General features: G+C 42.1%; 1 protein-coding gene across 1 annotated transcript; it reads left to right on the forward strand.

The window, feature by feature from the left end:
* The first annotated feature begins 683 nt into the window (after positions 1-683).
* Positions 684-2,168, forward strand: LOC149169242 (uncharacterized). The gene is made up of 2 exons (XM_089425128.1): positions 684-1,070; positions 1,557-2,168. Exons 1-2 carry the CDS (start codon positions 684-686, stop codon positions 2,166-2,168), a joined length of 999 nt encoding a protein of 332 aa, XP_089281254.1.
* Positions 2,169-21,419: the final 19,251 nt, after the last annotated feature.

Below are 21,419 nucleotides of genomic sequence, written 5' to 3' on the forward strand. Positions count from 1 at the left end.
ACCATTGGCCCATTTCACTCCAATGGCAGAGGCCCGGTAACTCTATCAAGCGACCCTTTCGCTTTGAAGAATGCTGGCTTCAACACCCTGCATTCAAGGACTTCGTCAAATCAAAATGGAGTACTTTCTACCCACCGAAAGGATCCAAAATGTATTAGTTTCAACAAAAACTGAAATATCTAAAAGCCCAAATTAAGAAATGGAATCAATAAATATTTGGAAATGTTTTCAAGGAGCAGCAAAATCTGAACAAGGAAATGGAGGAACTTCAGCAACAAATTATCACGAAGGGACATACCATATGGACCTTAGAACAGGAGTAACGCATAAATACTCAATTGGAAGAAAGGAGAAAGCAAGAGGAAATACTCTGGAGGCAAAAGTCCAGGATAAGATGGTTAAAATAGGGGGAAAGGAATACCAAATTCTTCCATAGAACCACTATCCAACGACGAATGCACAATAACATCTCATTCATATAGAATCAGGAAGGGGCAAGACTGAAAAAGCATGAAGAAATAGAGGGGGAATTTCTACAACACTTCAAACAAGTGCACAGAGAGCCTGAGACAAACAGAAATCCAGCCATCGATAAAATTATAAGAAAAATCCCTAAAATCATTACAGATGAGCATAATGATATTATCCTACGTCCCATTCTCCCTCATGAAGTGGATGCAGCAATGCACCAGCTCAAAGCAGGCAAAGCACCAGGACCAGATGGCTTTTCGACCACCTTCTATCACCATTTCTGGGAAATATTAAAAGAGGAGGCCTGGCAAGTTGTACAAGAATCCAGGGCTCTTCATTGGCTCTTACCCTCCCTCAACGCAACCTTCATTGCTCTCATCCTAATGGAGGAGAACTCTAATACACCGAACAAATTCGGCCCTATAGCACTGTGCAACGTCATCTACAAAGTTATATCAAAAGTAATAGCAAAGAGACTAAAGCCTCTTTTGCCTTTGCTGATATCACCGGAACAGTCTGGCTATGTGGAAGGGAGGCAGATCCTCGATGGAATCATCCTCACGCATGAAGTCATTCATTCCCTCAAGCATCACAAACAGGTAGGTATGATTCTAAAGCTTGACCTCTCAAAAGCATTTGATAAAATAAGTTGGACCTACATGAAACAAATGTTAAATGCTTATGGTTTCTCACCCACGTAGGTGCGGTGGATCATGAGTCTTATATCATCCACATTCTTCTCCATACTTGTGAATGGAATTCCCTCTAAACCTTTCAGTCCTTCCAGAGGAATCTGGCAGGGCGATCCTCTTTCCCCCTTTCTGTTCGTTTTAATGGCTGAAGGATGAGGCAGGTATATCAAATCTGCGCACATCTCCCATCAGCTCAAAGGGATTTCCATTCATGGCACCCCATCAATAACCCATCAAAAGTTTGTTGATGACAACATGCTCTTTGGCTACCCTTCAGTTCAGGAAGCCTCCCTCTTCAAATCCCTTCTCAATGACTTCTCTGAAGCCTCAGGCACCAGTGTTAATAATGCCAAATCTCAAATCTATTTCTTCCATAACTCTCCTGTGGTGCAGCGAGCTATAGCCCATATTCTAGACTTCCCCAAAGACACCCTTCGCTCTAAATATCTAGGAGCTCCCCTCATTGACTCAACCATCAAACATTCATCATGGTGCACCTTAATTGAGAAGCTGGATTCTCATCTCAATCTCTGGATGCATCGGACTCTGAACATTGCTAGCAGGGTGGTGCTTATAAAGGCTATACTCCAGGCTATGCTGCTATACCTGTTTTCGATACTAGCAGTGCCCAAATGGGTAATAAAAAGAATAAAGGAACTTCAAAGGAACTTCCTATGGGGTAGTACTGCTACTAACAGAAAATGGGCCCTGGTAAACTGGACAACTGTATGCATGCCCAAAGAAAAGGGAGGCATTGGACTACGAGACCCCAATCAAAGCAATGCGATAATGTGTGCCAAACTCTGGTGGCAGTGGCTCTCCAACACAGACAAACCATGGGCCACCATCTGGACAGCCAAGTATGCAAATAATAGACCACAAAAGGAGCTAATCAGGATTATTCCCAATGTAAAAGGATCGCTCATATGGAATGCGGCCAAGCAACATTACAGGTTAATACAACAATACAGCTTCTGGGAAGTAAGAAATGGCGAAACAGCATGATTCTGGATGGATGCTTGGAACCAAATGCCAAATATTAGCAACATCCTCGACCCTCTTCCATCATGCATAGGGAAGGAGCAATAGAGGCAAACTATCAGACAATATTGGACCCAGGAGAAGGAGCAAGGATACAGGCAATGGATACCAAGTGACAGGTTACCAAGGACATTGGATCGCTCCTTCAAGGAAAGGCTGGAATGTGAACTTCAAAACTGACGCATACGACATTCAGAAGGCAAAGACATCCTTCGATGGAGATACAGGCCAAGAGGAACCCTTACAACTTCAGAAGTCTACAAATTAATCAACTCCAACTAGTCTACCCTCGATCTCATCTGGGGAAAAATATGGGATACAGGTATATGGCCTAAAATATCAATATTTCTATGGCTGGTGGGCCATCAGAAAATTCTAACTTGGGATAAGCTAAGGAGAAGAAATTATAATGGACCCTCAATGTGTGTCAACTGCAAAGCCCAGGAGGAAACATTGCAACACTTGTTCTACATTTGTGCTATGGAAAATCAATTGTGGGAAAAGGTTAGTTTCAGATGTCAGAGAAGATGCAGAGTGGCAGAGAATATCATCGATACCCTCTGTCAATGGAAAAAGAAACCATACAAGAGTGAAATTCTCAATTATTTATGGAAAATAATCCCAGGACAGCTCGTGTGGGGAATTTGGAAAGAAAGGAACAAACGCATTTTCAAAGACCAGAGTTCTTCTTTAGATCATATATGGAATAGACTCTGCACGAACCTCAAAGAAACTCTTCTAACATGCACCTGGACCAAGGAGGATCTCCCCTCAAACAACAGGTAGAGAACTATTATGGAAAACTGAAATATACAACTCCCTAATGCATCTCTAAACAATGCTCCCTCAAGAACCAACAATACAAAAAAAGAATCTTGGAATGCTCCTCTAGAACACTCAATCAAGCTCAACTTTGATGGGGCCTCCAAGGGCAACCCTGGAAAAGTAGGACATGGAGGAATATTTAGAAATCATGCAGGGAAGCCTCAACTGATCTACTTTGGGAATATTGGTTGGGACACCAACAATTCTGCAGAAATGGAGGGCCTATGGCAAGGCCTCCAATTGGCAAGAACACACAATTACCTTCCCCTAGAGGTAGAAGGAGACTCTTTGCTTCTCATCGATATGGTTCAACAACTCCTTAATGGCTCACATGCTAGCAAGATTTCTACGAGCTGGAGACTAGAAGCCAGATTAGAAGCAACAGAACTTGAGCTTCTTAACAACAGAGCAATAATCTTCAGTCATGTCAAGAGGGATGGAAACAAAGTAGTCGATCTCCTACCCAATGTGGGGGTAGAAAGCAACCTAGCATTACTCACAGGACCAACAAACATAATTCTGAACAATGACAAACTACAGGAATGCAACTAGATGGTGCAAGAAGAAACTACACCCCCGGATGTGGGTGCTCTGCATAGTCATTAATTCGACGGGATTGAGGACGCCGAGGTGTGAAGGGCACATGTCCAGCATGCACGCTGGATGAAATACCAGGTGGGAAGACAGGACATTAAGCGAGGCAAGCATTAAGGCAGATAGAATGAAGGGTCTCGGCATTAAACAGATGTTTGGCTCTGGACGCGTTGAGGATTACCCGCCTGCAACCACCCTGATAGCCACAGTAATGGCGGGTGAAGATCGAGGGAGAGGCGCCCATTTATTTAAGAGTTCTTGCAGCAGTGAAATGCTACTATGCCTCATGATATTCAGAATCATTTTGGGTTTTGGTTCTGCAAAGGTCTTGGGTGGGTCTAGCTCTGTCTGCTCTTTTCGGATTATGGTTGGGGAGAAGGACTCTTTCGCAGCTGAAGGAGGCTACCGCGGTAGTGTATGCAGATTTAATCTGGCTGATAGTAAAGGTTACCCGGGTTTGCAGGCTATTAATCAGGGCGGTAGCAGACAACTCTTTGATGATAGCGGAATCCCTACTGTTGCGCCTAATCTTCCTTCGGCTACACGTAATACTCTCAATGTAACTTGTGGATTTCTGCCTGCGGTTGATTATTTTCATCCTGTTTTCTGCAATTTCTGGATAGTTACGACGAGACCCCACCAGCGTTTGTTAAGCCGTAGGGGCTCCGGCCGTGTCAACCCCTCTCGTCCTTCTGTTGGGCCGGGTTCTAAGGAGTAGGTTCCAGACCCTCTGAGATCTGAAAATGTCATGAGACCAGGTTAATTTATCAATCCAAGTTCTCTAGGTTCATAGGCCGCTCTCGCAAGATTCCATCATTGCCTACAAACCCTGTTGTTGCAGCTATAAGCAGTTTTTATATATTTATAAGATATAGTTTTGATTGCATGGAACATTTTTTCTTGGTTGTAAAGTTGGAGTTTGCACACACAGTCACACAAGGGGAGAAAGGAACAGCAGTTTCCATTGGCAGGAAAATGGACGTACGCGTTCGGTACAGTGATGGTGTAAGGGGGATACATGTCAACTTTCCATTTCAGGGGGAAGATAAACAGAGTGAAACAAATATTGCCGGAGGTGAAGCAAAAGAACAAGAATTGTGGAGGGCAGCAGTGGCAATCTGGTGCACCCGTATTTGGAATTGGTACGAGCAATAATGAAAAGGTTGTAGCGGTGAAATCTGGGGCGCCATGATCTAGAATTGGGACACTCAATGATGAAGAGCGGCCGACCCCAACTGCAGGAACAAGGTTTGCATTCGACGCAGGCAGAGTAAGCTGACCGACAACGATCCGGAGTTGGTCTTTGAATAATCGAGAGCCATATGCCCAGTTATTTAATTTGGCTGATCGGAGGCATCCCTTGATTTGGTCATGCCTCAGATCACCTAAATTAAATAATTGGGCGTACCCCTCTCAACTATTGATAGCCACAACTCCCAATCGTTGCTCTACAGCTTCCTGTGCCAAGATTCCATCATTGCGTGTGCCAACTGCAAACCCTGTTGCTGTAGCTAGGGCCAACCGCTCTTCATCATTGAGTGTGTTAATTGCAAATCCTGGTGCCCGTGATCTGTTCATCATTTCCATACCGCTGCGCCCGATTGCGAGTGTTTCCCTCAAGAATTCAGTGCACTAGTTTCTTGTGCTTCTGCTTCAGCTCCCGCAGTATTTGTTTCACTTTGTTCATCTTCTCCATGAATTGGCAAACTCATATTTGTCCCTCTTGCATCATCACTGTACCAAATGAGTCTTTCCATATTTCTTTCCATTTAAGGACTCAGCGAGAGCACCTATTCCTGTTAATCACTCTCAACCAAGCTGTTACTTTCTTCCCTTGTGCAAACTCCAACTATAAAAGTCCTATATAAATCAGGGTGGAGGCCCCAATACAACTCTCCACCCGCCATTCTGCCTCGACCACCGACTCAGCCACAATCATTACCTCCTGCTCCTCCAAGACAACCCCAGATGCCTACTCAACCGATCCCCAACCCCAACAACCGACAGGCCCAACAGGTATACATTGAGGAGAGAACATGTCCTACCTATGCTGTGGAGATCCAAGAGATCAACCTGCGATCCAGGAAGACCCTTCCAGATCACCAAAATCCTCCCTCAGAGGACGAGGAAGAGAAACAGGAAGTGAACCCAAAGCCATTCCACCCTTTCCTAAGCGACTAACAGTAACCACGCAACCAAACCTGGAGGAGACTGAACTTTTGGGAGAACTTAAATAGTTGTGTGTGAAAATACCACTTCTCTAGGCCATCAAAGATGTACCGATATACAACAAATTGATTAAGGATAAGTGTTTCAGGCACCCAGGCAGGTGAAAGAGAGATGCCTCAAGTATCAGTGTCATCGGACAACTATCCGATCTAACGTTGGGGCAAGTAATCCGTCCAAAGTATTTAGACCCTAGGAGTCCTGTACTTGATGTCCACATTAATGGCACCATAATCCCCCATACCTTGATTGATCTAGGGGCTGCCATTAATGTGATGACCAAGGACACCATGCTTAAACTCAACCTTGAAATTTACTTAAAGAAGACCTCGACAATCCTGCAGTTGGCAGATCGCTCCACCGTGACTCCCGAAGGGATTGTGTAGGATGTCTTGGTCTCTGTTGACTCTTGGGAGTACCCTGCGGACTTCTTGGTCCTTCAACCAAAGGCAAAGCTCACTAGATACCACCTCATTTTGGGAAGGCCTTTGTTAGCCATTACGGATGCTTACATCAGTTGCCGAGTTGGAATCATGACCATCAAGAATGGGCCTATGTCCAAGCAACTAGTCCTATATCCTCTTACCCAACCTTTGCTAGAACATGACTTACCAATATGGTTGGAAGAAGGAGATGAGGATGAGGTCTACTCTGCACCATTGTGAATAGTAGAAACCACTAGGGGAGGCCCTCAAATCGAGGATGATTTGATTGAGACTTTGATTCAAAATCCACCTCCCACTGCACTATCCTTAGAGGAATTGGTGGAAGATACCCAAGTCAGCACCTTCGTGGACCTCTGTGTGAATGATCCGACCTCTCCCAGAGTTAAGAATGTGGAGTTTGGTCCCAAAAGAACTTTAAATATCAGCTCCTCCCTATCTCCTTCCCAAGAGAAGGAGCTGTGTAGTTTACTGAACAACCATTTAGATGCTTTCGCTTGGAGCTATAAGGAGATGAAAGGAGTCCATCCTTCGATTTGTATCCATCACATCTACATTAATGAAGATTGTAAAGTAGTCAAGTAGCCTCAGAGGAGAATGAATCCAACCCTTAAAGACATTGTCAAAGAAGAATTGCAAAAATTATTGGATGCAGGATTCATCTACCCTATCTCCGATAGTGAGTGGGTCTCGCCTCTAGTGCTTGTTCCCAAGAAGAACGGGAAGTGGAGAATCTATGTAGATTATCGAGAACTTAACAAAGCCACGAAGAAAGACCATTTACCTTTTCCTTTCATAGATCAAGTGTTGGATGGACTCGTAGGGAAGAAGTTCTTCTCTTTCCTAGATGGGTTCAGCGGGTATAACCAGATCCAAATAAGCTCAGAAGACCAAGATAAAACCACCTTCACCTCTCCTTGGTGTACCTTTGCCTATTGAGTCCTTCCCTTTGGGCTATGCAACACTCATGCCGCTTTCCAGAGAGCAGTATTGAGCATCTTTTTTGAGTTGTCCATGATTCGGTAGAAATCTATATGGATGACTTTACTCCTTATGGGTCCAACTTCCAAGAAGCATTGACTAATCTGGGAAAAGTTCTAACCAAGGGCATTGAGATGAACCTATCCCTCAGTCACAAAAATGTGAATTCCTGATGACTGAAGGGACCGTGCTAGGTCATCCCATTTCTTGGCAAGGATTACAGGTGGATGTTAATAAAATTGCTATCATCGAAAAGGTCCCACCTCCTCAAAAAGTAAGAGATGTTTAGAGTTTCCTAGGCTTAGCAGGATATTATCGAAGATTCATTAAAGACTTCAGCAAGCTAGCCTCGCCATTGTTTGGCCTCTTAGGGAAAGATGTTGAGTTTAAATGGACTGACAATTGTCAAGGGGCACTGGATGAGTTGAAAGATAAGCCGGTGTCCACCCCGATCTTGAGAGGTCCAAACTGGGCCCTACCTTTCCACATCCACACTGATGCCTCGAAAAGAGCCATAGGGGTAGCCTTAGGACAAGTTGAGGAAAAACTCCCATATGCCATATACTTCGTCAGCAAAAACCTATCCAAGGAAGAATTGAACTATACTGTAACCGAGAAAGAGTTCCTGGCTGTAGTCCATTCCCTAAACAAGTTCAGATACTACATCACTGGTTATCAAACATTTGTACACATGGATCATGCTGCGATTAGATATTTAATGAATAAGCCTGATGTCAATACTCATATCATTAGATGGTTACTTTTGTTGCAACAATTTGATTTGGCGATTTTTGACAAGCCAAGTAAGGAAAATGTTGTTGCTGACTTCTTGTCTAGATTGGACATGCCTGCAGGTGAAGAAGGAAAAATGGATGACCATATGCTAGATGAACATCTGTTTTCTATCTCAATACTCTCTCCATGGTTTTCTGATATAGAAAATTACTTGGTCTCAGGACAGTTCCCTACGCATCTATCCTCAAAGGAGAAGAGCAGAATTGTAAGGAAGAGTGCCCCGTTGCAGCGAAAAGGATTGCCTTCAAAATTATATAGGTAGGCTACTATTGGCCTACTCTTCATCAAGATGTTAGAAGATACATCAGCCAGTGCGACCGATGTTAGAGGATGGAGAAACCAACTCGAAGGGATGAAATGCCTCTCCAAACTCAAGTGACCTTCGAGCCATTTGAGAAGTGGGGCATGGATTTTGTGCGTCCTATCAACCCTCCTTCAAAGCAACGGTCTTACATCATTGTGTGCACTGACTATCTGACCAAGTGGGCAGAAACAAAGGCAATCAAAGCAACAACAAAAGAAAAGGTGGCTGAGTTTTTGAGGGAAAATATCTTCTACAAGTTTGGCTACCCAAGAGAGTTAGTCACCGATCAAGGAAGCCAGTTCACCTCCAACCTGATTGAAGATTTGCTCGCTCATCACAAGATCAAGCAAAGGACTTCCACCCCATATCATGCCCAAGAAAATGGGCAGGTTGAAGTCACTAATAGAGCATTGGAAGGGATTTTAACTAAGGTTGTGAGTAGCAGTAGAAAGGATTGTGCATATCGCCTGGTTGAGGCCACCTGGGCCTACAACACCACTTGGAAGACTACAATAGGTTTCACACCTTATGAGGTGGTCTACTGGAAGAAATCTTTATTGTCCATAGAGTTCAAGTACAATACATTGAGGGTGGCAGCTCAGCTAGACCTAGATCTCAGCCATGCTCAACGTGAAATATTATTACAGCTAAATGGATTAGATGAACATAGAATGCAGGCCCTCCTCCACTCAGAAGTAGTTCAACTCTAGAGGAGGATATGGCATGACCGGCACCTTACTGAAAAGCAATTCCAGCTGGGAGATTGGGCACTGTTGTATGACTCAAGATACAAGGATTTCAAAGGAAAGTTGAGGACAAGATGGTTAGGACCATATACAGTGGACAAATTCAATGAAAATGGTTCAGTCCTTATCAGGAACATTGATGAAGAATCCATCCCCATGCTTGTCAATGGTCATTGATTGAAAATATACAAGAAACCCCTTTTGATGTAGGAGTTCATTGAAACTGTGGAAAAATCAGTGCTGGTAGTAGAGCAGGGTTCTGCCTCAATTCTGGCCACACCTTGATCATCAAAAAAAAAAAGAGAAAAAAAGGGAATAAAAACATCCTTGGGTGAAAACCTCTCTGAGGTGGCCAGGGCAGGAAGTGAGGGTGAAAACCTCATGGAGGCACCCAAGCTGTCTCTCAGAAAATAAAGAAATGGAATAAAAAAAAGATCCTTGGGTGAAACCTCTCTGAGGTGCCTAGGGCATACAGTGGGGGTGAAAACCTCATGGAGGCGCCCCTGCTACCTCTCAAAAAGAGAAAAAGGAAAAAAAAGAAAAAAGAAGAAGAATAAGAAACAAGTCTAATCTCTGGAATTATTGTAGGTTACAGGGAATACAGTGCAGATAAAGAAGGTCGAGCAAAACGAGGACAGGGGTCCGTACCAAGCTACCAAACATCCTCACAGACACCCCCTCCATGGCCACTCACTTTTTTCGGGATTTGAACACATTCGGGTCGAGATTCAACCTCCTACAGGAAGTGCTGAGCTTTCTACAGGACGTTTTGGGGCTTTCTACAGGAAGTTCCACATTTCTACAGGAAACATCCTGTAGAGCCTTCGGACAGGCCAAATTCGATTCTAGAAAGGGATTTAAAGCTTGAAGTCTGTTGATGAGGCCTACAGCCAACCCTCTCTTCCATCCATCACTGGTTTCATCTCTTTCCACCACCATTACAACAATCTAATCCTGTATCCCTGCATAGTCATACAAAGAGCCATGTTTTCCTCAGATTGCAATTTTTTTTCCCAAGCGACAAATCAAGTACACGAAGGCTCGCACACTCTACCTGTTAAATCTCCATCAGGACCCTTCATCCGTGAATACAACCCTGCTCTTTTCAGCATGCATCCCAGGAGGAGAAGCAAGTACAGGATGTCTTACAGGAATCCTGTAGTAGCTGATCCATCTGGAGCACACACTATGGAGTCAATAGCAGTTGAAATCAATGCAGGAAGCATGTAACCAGCTCCGTTTGAATGTGAACACCTCCTCGACAACTGAGAAAAGATAGAGTCATGCATGCAACGTTCACTACCAGAGGATCGGGTCCCGAAGCCTTGCATGCAACATCAATCAATGAAAGGAGGAGTTCCGGCGCATGTGCACAAAGCAACAGTGAGCAAAGCCATCGTTCCACGTCCCAAAACCTAGAGAACACATCCACGGGCGCATAGGTAAGTGTCTAACCTTATTCGTCAAATTGCATATACTATACTATGAAAACTGCATGTCTGTGAATGGTGTGGATTGAACAAATTCGGTGGCTAGTCAACTGGCCACCCATAGTCAGTCAAATGGCCTTGTGGGATCCGAATGAGCTCGGTTACACTTGAATTTGCCGAAGGGATGAAGAGCTGACACATGGGAAGTGTTCAGTCAGGGAAAATCGACGGATCAGTAGTGAAATTGGTGGATTGGTAGTGATGACGGTGGGTAATGGCAGAGATAGAAAATGGCGGTCAGAGACATGTCAAAGAATGATGGCTGTGACGTTGGCTAACGGATCGGCCTGGACACCTCACCCCCATGCCATGAATTGCGCCGTAATTCAAAATCATTCAGCCATAGAACTCACATTAAACACTGTCATTTACACTTGCAACCAGTTTTCAGCAACGTATGTGTCCTCCTCCTCTGCAGTTTGTTAGCCTGAGCTTATCGGCCCATTTCAAAATCCTCCCGCATCCCAGGCTTGCTCAAAAGCACCGTGACTTCCTCCAGAAGCTGGAAAAGCTCTCTATAAGAAGGAGCTCTATAGGAAGCACAACATAGCCTCTCAGAGCAGAGAAACCTAGATCTTCTACGTCAGAATTGGAGTTTTGAAGAGAGGTAGGTGTGGAGCTATAAAAACGGTCTCTTTCACCTCTAATTACCTCACATTAGTTGTCAATTCAGGAACGTTTTGTTATTTCAAAGAGTGTCTCAATCTGAGGCTATCATTTGCCAGACTAATGCTAGTAGTATAGTGTTCAAAAATACAGGAGCAAACGGATGCTTGTTTACAACAAACTACATCAAAAAATTAAACTACACATTCAGAAGGCTAAGAAATTTATCAGTCAAGGGTTCAGTAGCAGCAACTCATCCCTTTGGAAACAGATGGAACTAAGATAAATCAGGGAACAGATCATGGATCTGGGAGCCAGGCAGTAAATGCTAGTGCTCACTATAGCCCTAGATCGTTCTTCACAACAAAATAACAAAGGACAGGAAATGGAATGACAGATAAGAAATGGAACAGCAAAATAAGGAATAGAACAGCAAATCTGAAACTGTAACAGCAACTAAGTCTAGCAAGCAATAACACCCTAGTCTACAAGATCAAATGCACGAATCGTGACCTACAGGAATCAAATGGCAATCCTTCACTCTAAATTACAAATTGAAAAACACACCAAAATGGAACAGCTCTGATTAATGATGAATTATAGAACAGAACTTCAAAACCATATATGCACATGGTACACCTTAATAGTAACCCGATCTTGGTAAACCAATTATCACTCTTAGCTATAAAAGATTACAACTGTGTTTCAGAATGGAACAACAATGTCTATAGATCCAAAAATCACAAAGAACGTAATCACTAAGATGAATTCCATAATAAGTGCACAACATAGAGGCTTTGTAATTAAACAACAACAATATTCTATAAGGACTGACAATATTATATTAACACTTAGAAGAACAGTGATACGTTGCAGAGTCAATGCAATAGTTTTGTTTTAGTAAAGTAAACATAACAGAGCATGTGATGTAAACTAACAAAACACATCAGATTACCAAATAACATTGATAAGCAAACCACGCATAAACCAAACGTAATAGTACAGGAGCAAGTGTCCTCTAGGGCCGAGCCCTTAGCCTCCAGGGGTACACCGTTTGAAGTTATTCCAGACTCAGTGATGAAATAACAACCGAGTTTGTATTAATGCATAAAATGGAATTACAGTAGATCAGTTCTCAACGAGACTCGATGATCAAAGTTTCAATCTTCAAAGAAATTACATAAAAGCATCACCAACCCCCCCTCGAGTTGACGGTGTTGCCCCTTTTATAAGGGTGAAGACGGAGATATCTAAGTGCAGAAATAGATAAAACAGAGATCCTTCATGATCAAGGATCATGAGGGATTCGCCGAACTATTAGTCCTCAGTCATCTCTTTCCTTTCCTACGCCGAGCCGATATCTCCACTTCCTTTCCAGGGCTGATTTGCTTTGCCTTGTTTGCATACGGTCTCCCGTCAAAGGGACAGCGGTTAAGCCATCCTTGTCCTTTCCTTTGGAACGACAACTTCTCGTTTTTCCTCCTTCCTGCATAAGGAAATGACAATTGTCAGTGTTTTTGTCTTGCATATTAATCTGACATGTTTTATTACAATTCCTTATCATTTTCTGAGTTCATGATGGAAAAGGGTTTGTAAGTTCTAATGAAAAGATGCTGAAATAATTACTAAAAACATACCTTCTTTAGTACTCCACACACCCCCCTGCTTACCCATTTTCATGCCCTCATGAAAACATTGTAGTTGACGTGTAAGGCAGTGAGTGAGTAGGCTGGAGATGGAATATCATGTGAAGGCCTACAACCATGATGCATAACTAAGTGTTCAAAAAAATGGCCTTTCTAACCCTCAGGCATCTCATACAGGGCTTGGTATCCGGGTGCGGGGTGCCAAATAATTGGACTCCAGAACCTATATCCTAACTAGGATGGCCCTGCCCTCAAAATGACTTCGCCATAGAGGTGCAAGCGATCGACGCCTAATTTAAAATTTTCATACTTAAATGGTTCCCTGAGTTGGATATTCGAATTAGAGATTTGATACCGAAATTTAGCCACATCAATTGTAGGGTCTTTGATAGAGAAAAAGTATTCTATCCCTGTCGAATGATTGCCTCATGCATGGGTCCTAATCCTTCAATTACACCTGGAGTCTTCATGATGTTTCTCTGTTTTCTCCACAACTGTACTGGATCCATAGGCTCAGCTCTTATCCACAAATCTAATCTGTTTTCTTGTCTTGGAAAGCATTATAGGCTTTAGCCCATTTAATTTGATTAACTCCAAACGAAATAAATGCTTGTAATTGGATATCCCCAACAAAAGGGCCAGGGTTCAGCTCGGTCTCCTAGTCTAATACAAGGTTATGCAAATAAAACTCACACAACAGTTTATAAAATCATCGATGGTGTTAATTTGTATGGGAGCACCTGCTTTAACAACCTTTATTTTCAATTGCAAATATCGTTCCATTAAAAGCAAGGCATAATTCTTAGGAGGGGCTCTACATGCTAGGACGTCATTGTATAAGGAACATAAGGTATCCATCTCCTTGATAACTATATCTAACCTACGAGTTACCTTTGTGACTTTTTCTTCTTCCCTTCGCCACCCTTCAAAGGCATGGCTTTCGGATAGATTGATGTTCCTAAGCTGCTACTATAGCTCTTCATACTTTTCTCGAGGGACCGTTTGCTCTCTAAGCTTTTCTGCTGCTTGTTGAGCTTCCTTCAAACCATTTCATAGGGTTACCATTTTTGGATCTCCTTTCCATGCGGAAGTGGAGGCCGGGAGTTTTACCTGAATTTTCATATTGCGTTGTTTTGATTTCATGACTCTTATCACTCCCGAAGGTGGTGTCTCCATCTGAATCTCCTTATCACGGGTCAACATCTCATCCATTTCTATATTAACGTGGATATCAGTCCATTTTTGTTCCTTTTCAATTGGAACAACAGTCTGCTCCCCAACATCATTTGGAATAGCAGCCTGGTTTTCGATAGGGTTTTGAACAACAGGATGGACTCTGGTCCTCTGCCCCTTTGTCTTGAGGGGTTTTGCTGGAGTGGTTACATTTTTCCTTCCCGAAGACATTTTTACCCTTTGCCTTGCCTTTAAAATCCTAATCTGTTGGTGGAGCTGGACTATTATACTCAGTAATCTCTTCTGTTCCTTTTGCAATTCCTTAATTTCCTGAATTTCCTTAAAAGGAACAGCAGGTGGTTCACTGCGGCCTGGACTATGAGTAACTTCTTGAGTTTGTTCCTGGGGTGCTTCTTTGTTTCTCTGCTCTGGCTACTCCGGGGCAAGAACCCTAGCTAGTTCTGTTTTTTCTTGGTTGACTTCCTTCTCTACCCCCCCTGCCTCCAGAGTTTCTTTTGGTGTCATCTGGCTAGGAACAGGTTGTCCCTCTTCTGCATCTCCTGTCATGTTTTCATCATGAACGGGAAGATTCTCGTCTTCTGCCTCCATTGCATGTGATTCTTCAGGTGCATTTTCCTCTTGAGGTTTCTCTTCTAGATGGAGGTCTGAGAGACTGGAAGGTTGGCCATATTTTCCCATATTGGCCAAAACTTTGGCCAATTTATCTTCTCCCAATGGGTCCTGCAATGGGCTACCTTCCTGTTGTTCTGTTTCCTCCTCTTGCTCAGATTTCTCAGCTTCTTCTTATTTTTCTCCTTCTTCTTCAGATTTCTCAGCTTCTTCTTCTTTTTCTCCTTCTTCTTCTTCCTGCACTCCTTCTTCTTTAGATTGCTTGGCTTCTTCTTCTTTTTCTCTTTCCTCTTCTTCCTGCACTCCTTTCTCATGGTCTTCCCCTTCTAATCGTGGGGGTTGCTCATCTTCTATTTCTACCAGCTGGCTGGTGTTTCCTTGGGGCTTCTCTAGCCTCCCTCATAGCCGTGCTAGCCAAACCGATTTCCTGCATTTTTCTGGACGCTCGGGTGTACTGGTGGCATCTTTATGTTTTGGGGATGGTGTGGTCAATCCTCCATTTATCATGGCGATTAGCTCTTCGCAACTTCTCTGCTGCTAGGTAAGGCTATGGCTGACTATTAACCATATAAACCCATGATGACTAACAACTGACTCTACATGCTGTGCCTTTTTTATGCTTCGTGCAACGTCATGAAGTAATGAATTCAAAAATGCAAGTAAATTTAGAGAGTATTTTTGCTTTAGTACAGCTAAGAGTTTAAGATGTCGTGGTCTTACCACGTCTTTTCTTCCTTCACAGGTGATGTAGCTTTGAATGGTCCTTGCCAATTCTTCCAACGGTTCTCCTAGTGCTGCTGGCAGAACCCTCTTTCCTCTAATTGTTAGGCTCTGGCCTTTGTCCTGGAAGATTTTTGTAATTTTCTGCAATCTCTCCTTCTTTAGCATCCATACAGGCCCAGTGGCTCGTAGTCCCGAGACTTTTGCGATTATGTCGTCAGTGACTGCTATTTGTTTCCTGCTCACTGTGGAGTGATCCTCTTGCAAGTTCTACAAGAATTCATTTGTCAGAGTCTCGTTAGACTCCTGCAAGCGGTTGAGATAAGTCAGCCACCCTGCTCTTGCCAGGATTTCCCAGGCAGCAGCAGAAATTGTTAACACCAGCGGTTCTCTCCAAATCGATCTCCCTCCCATGTTTATGGTTTTGCTGTGAAATCTCAGAATTTTGACAATGGAACGACAGCTGTTCACGCTGTTAGAAACACAGAGAGGCTGACAGACGCGAGAATCGCTCAAAATCTAATGCTGCAGGATATACAATGGAAATGGCTTAGGAACAACAAGTCATGCAAAAAATAAAAAATAGTATACCATTGAGTCGTGCTATTCCCAAGTACGCAGTTTCTTGAATAGCAGTCTGACACGTCATCCAAGGAATGATGAGGTTAAGCCCCCCGCAATGTGATAGGCCGTCCCGGCCGTCAAATAAAGGAGCGACATGCCGGTCTGTTCTGAAGTAGTGTCATAAAGGAACAGCATATGGCAATATGCCATGTTCACAAAGGTAGCAGATTACTGAAATAGAGGTGTCAAGTTGGATCGCTTAACATGTAAGAGATTTTTGTGATATGATGCGAGGCTAGGAGGATAAGACATCTGTTGTACATACCGATTCTCATGTGGTCATTGTCAGCTACTCTGTCATGATTGGTGATAATAGATTTACATGCATTGTATGGTTCGGAAAATAATATGCATTCATCTTATGTGATTGATTACTAAGGCATAAGAAATAGAAGGGTGGTAATAACTACCTATTACTGTAAATAATGTGACTTTAATACCATTAACAGTTCTCTGCTACCGACAGGTGTTCATAACCTTGGCATAGTTGTTTATTTCACCCATGGAACCATGATCCTTTGTGTATTCTTAGGAAGTGTTGTGTGATGTCAACATGTAGGCCATTATGCTGGCGTGGTAACTAGTTTGTCATAATGCCATTCACGAGGAAGGAGTGAAAGGTGGGCAGGCCGGCTCATGATGAGACCTCCTGTTCCAAGGGTTCTTTATTTGATATACCTTTTGGACCGTATCCCTGGTGTGGTGGCCATAGTGGGAATGCCACTTCACTTTCTTCCTCATGATCATGGTAGGCTGGCTCTTGGTGAGACCCCCTATCCTGCCTTTGACAACTTATAAGTCATTAAGACATCAGCGTTTGCTCTTCTTTTTTCTTTTTCATAAAGCACTATCCCATTTATACACAAAGGGTGGTTCAACACTCCTTAAGAGTAGGAATGGTGGAAGAAGTCTTAACATCTCAATTGGAAGATATAAACCCTTTGCTCTTATTCCTGAATAATAATCAAAGAGGATTTAAAAGGAACCAACATGATAAAGATAACCAATCAGAGCAGAGTTAGTGAAGCAATGACAGCAAAAGATAATCGGTAAGTGTGTCCCTCCCTCTGTCCTTTTACCAATTCAGAGCAATTTCTTATAAAAATAACGATTTTATAATTTCCCTGATTTCAGTATGTTGTGATTTTGTATCCATTGCATAAGTGCATAGTTGTATTCCAAAAGACATGAAAGAACAGGAATGGTAAGCATCCTTAATTTAAAACAACAAGGGGAACAAGCATAAGTAAAAGGAATATGAGGATGTTGCTACTTCAAAGAGGAAGAGCAAAGGAATACAAGTGGTGTTCCTTTTAGAAAAAGGAACAGCAAAGTTGAGAAACGTTGTTCCTTTGGAAAAGGAATAGAAAAACACACAAATGTCGTTCCTTTGGAAAAAAAACAGCAAAAATCGAAACCGATGTTCCTTTGGAAAAGGAACAACAAAACACACAAATGCCATTCCTTTGGAAAAGGAACAGCAGAAAGAAAAAATAAAGAAAAAGAACAAAATTAAAGCAGAATGATGGCTGATCCAACAGGTGTTGTTCCTTTGAAAAAGGAACAGCATAACAAAAAATGCTATCCCTTTGAGAAAAGGAACAACAAACATAATAACATTTGTTGCTGGTTCGAAAAGTAACGACAAAGCATTTGATTCAAAAATATGTACAAAATCAAAAGAAATTATGTACAAATTGTGAAAACAGATAAATTACTTAATGAATCACAGGTGAGGAAGACTTCTCTCCCTCCCACAAAATTTCCATATCAGAGTATTGGCGTAGCTGCTGGCAGAAGGACTCCCGAGTGAGTGGTTTGCGATAAAGGCAAACTCAGTGGCCATTTGCCTTGAAGGCATATCCAGAACCGTCAATAGTGATTAGAGTAAGAGTACCATTGTCATGTACCTTCTGGATTTCATATGGTCCCAACCAACGAGTCTGGAGTTTCTCGGGAAATTCCTGAAACCTGGAATCGTACAAAAGTGCCCAGTCTCCTTTGTGGAAGACTCTATTTTTAATGAGAGAATCATGCCATTTAGCTCACTGCTATTGGATAAGTGTAGTATTTTGGAGTGCAGAGAGCCTGATTTCATCGAGCTCATTGATATGCTGCAATCGATTAATCTGTGCCTCCGTTAAATCTAAGCCAACTTCCTATGTTGTTTGTAGTGTTTGGATTTCGAATTCTATGGGAAAAATGGGTTGCTTGCCAAACACTAATTAATAAGGTGAGTAACCAGTGGTACTTCTCCATGTTGTTTTGTAAGTCCACAGTGCCTCTGGTAGTTTGGCCGCCCAATCACATCTATGTAACGCGATTGTTTTTGTTAGGATTGCTTCTATTATTTTATTGCTGCTTTCTACCTGACCATTTACCTGTGGGTGGTATGGAATAGTGATTTTATGCTGGACATGATAGCTTTTGAGTGTTGCAGCTATTTTGTTCTGAGCAAACTGTGGTCCACTGTTTGTAATTATATCTCTTGGAAGGCCATAACGCACAAATATATGGAACAAGAACTGTATGACAGAATCTTATGTAGCTCTTGGGAATGCCTCTTCTTCAACCCACTTGGTGACATATTCTGTTGCTGCCAAAATATATGTTTTCTGGTTTGATGATGGGTTAATTGGTCTAACAAAATCAAGAGTCCATCGCTCGAATGGTTCGATGACTAGATGTGGTTTCAAAGGCATCTCATCAGATTGACCAAGGCATCCTGCTCTCTGGCAACTGTCACAATCTTGGACGAATTTCTTTGCATCTTTGAAAATTGTAGGCTAATATTACCCTGTTTGCAGGACCTTATGTCTAGTTCTACGATCGGCGAAATGTCCACCACATGGTCCGTCATGGCAAGCTTTTAAAATGTCGAAGATTTCATCCTCTCGAACACATCTTCTGATATGCATGTCTGCCCCTGTGTGGAACAGGTAGCCTCCAACCCACAAGAATTGAGCACTCTTCTGAATGATCTGTTTCCGCTCATTAGGGGTTAGATGTTTCGGTAGTTTACCTACTGCTAGGTAATTGGCAACATCAGCATACCAGGGTGTTTGAATAGCAACAGAAAACAGATGCTTGTCCGCAAATTGATCTTCAACTGTTGTTGCACCGATTGGCTTTGGCATTCTTGAGAGAAAATTGGCTATAGGACTTTATTTTCCCGGTCAATCCTTGATTGTAATATCAAATTCCTGCAATAAAATCAGCCATCTAGTTATTCTGCCATTTGTGATAGGCTTGTTTACTAAATATTTGATAGAAGAATGATCTGTATACAAGATAACAGGATATCCAGTAATGTAATGTCTAAACTTATTAACAACATGAATTACTACTAAAAATTATTTCTCAGTAACAGTGTAATTTGATTCAGCAAGGGATAAATTTTTGCTAATAGAATAAATTGCATATGGTTTTTTATCCTCTTCGTGCCCAAGGACTGCTCCAATGGCTGTATCTTAGGCATCAGATGATATCTGAAATGGCAAATCCCAATTTGATCCTTGAAGGACTGGGGCTGTGGACACAAGCTTCTTTAGATCCTAGGAAGCACGTTCACATCTTTCTGTCCAAAGAAAATCAAAGTTACCAGTTAGTGCATACAGAGGTGCAGCAATATGCGAAAAATGTTCTATAAACCTCCTATAATAACCAGAAAATCCAAGAAAACTGCGTACCTCCATTTGAGTTGTAGGAGTGGGAATAAGAAAAATTATTTGGATTTTGGCTGGGTCTACCTAAATGCCCGCTGCTAAAATATAGTGTCCGAGAATAAGTCCTTCAGTCATGATCATATAGCATTTTTCATGGCTTAAACAAAGCCTGGTAGCAATGCAGCATTGTAGGACTTTTTCTAGTGTATGCAATGTTGGATCGAAATTGTCTCCATACGGTGTAAAGTCACCCATGTATACTTCAAGTCCTTCATTTATTAAGTCTGCAAAAATGCTGAGGATAGCCCTTTTGAATGTGGCAGGAGCATTGCATAAGCCAAAAGGTAGAACTATGTAGGCAAATTTTTGCCAAGGACAAGTAAAAGTGGTTTTGTCTTAGTCTTCAGGGGCAATTTGGATCTGATTGTATCCACTGAAGCCATCCAAGAAAGAAGATAATTTCTTTCCTTCCAAAGTGTCTAATACTTGGTCGATGAATGGGAGAGGGAAGTGGTATTTTTGTGTTGATTTATTTAGTTCTCTGTAGTCCACACAAATTCTCCATTTCCCATTCTTTTTTGGTACCACCACAAGCGGAGAGACCCATTTACTATCGGAGATAGGATAGATGAAGTTTACATCTAAAAGTTTTTGAATTTCAGCTTTTACCACATCATTTAGATGAGGATTTAGTCTCCTATGAGGCTGGGGAACAGGTCTCGCATCTTTTTCTATGTAAATGTGGTGGGTACATAATTGAGGGTCAATTCCTTTCATATCAGGATATTCCCATGCAAATGCTTCTTTATATTTCCTCAATAGATGGATGAGCTTCGTTTATTATTCGGAGGTGAGGTTGGCATTAATGTTTAAGGTTTTTCCCGGTTCAATTTCCACAACTTTACTACTTGCAACAGAGGTAACAGGTACTGTATGATCATGTGTATCTTTAAGAGTATATTCTTCTAATTCACTATCAAATGCTGCTTTTATCATGTGACATTGTGTGCGGAATGTGAGTTCAATTTGACTAATGAAATTATTAATGGAATCGTCTTCTGTTTGGTCTTTGAAATCAAGTGCCTCTTGTATAGTTAATGGAGATCTAATGTTGTCAGTAAGGTTTGATATAGGGTGCTTATTAGCTTTGATCATTGTGACACTTGGTTGTGCTGGAGGATATAAGGTAAGTTCTTGATATTTGATCCCCTTGTTATGGTCATATTTCCTTTTTGGAAACCAATATAGGCATCGACAGTTGCAAGCCAAGGTCTACCTAAAATCAATGGGTGTCCATCAAGTCGGCTTTTGGGATTTATTACCAGAAAATCAGTCGGATATTCCCAGGAGTCAATAGATACCATGACATCATGTAGCGTGCCCTCTGGCCTAACCACAAATCGGTCAGCCAGCTCTAACAAGGTAGAGGTGGGTTCTACAGATGTAATGCCTAGATTTTGGCAGGTAGTAGTTGTTAAGATGTTGATTGCAGCTCCTAGATCAACTAAGGCATTAGGGAAGGTTTGACCATAAATTTGTACGGTGACTATTGGATTTCCTGGGTCTTTGTATTTAATGGGCATTTCTTTTCCTGATAATAAGTCAAATAGAGTGTAACTACTTGGACTCTTGGATTGTTTGTTGCATTCCTCCTTGGTTTCTTTACACACAATTCTTTGATAGTCTTTGCATAGATTGGAATGTCTTGAATGGCTTGGAGGAATGGAATTTTTATGTATAAATTTTG

The sequence above is a fragment of the Pinus tabuliformis genome, chromosome 4_2 (genome assembly GCF_031772625.1).
Source record: "Pinus tabuliformis cultivar Carrire ecotype Pingquan chromosome 4_2, CPIR1, whole genome shotgun sequence".
NCBI classification, from domain to species: Eukaryota; Viridiplantae; Streptophyta; class Pinopsida; order Pinales; family Pinaceae; genus Pinus; species Pinus tabuliformis.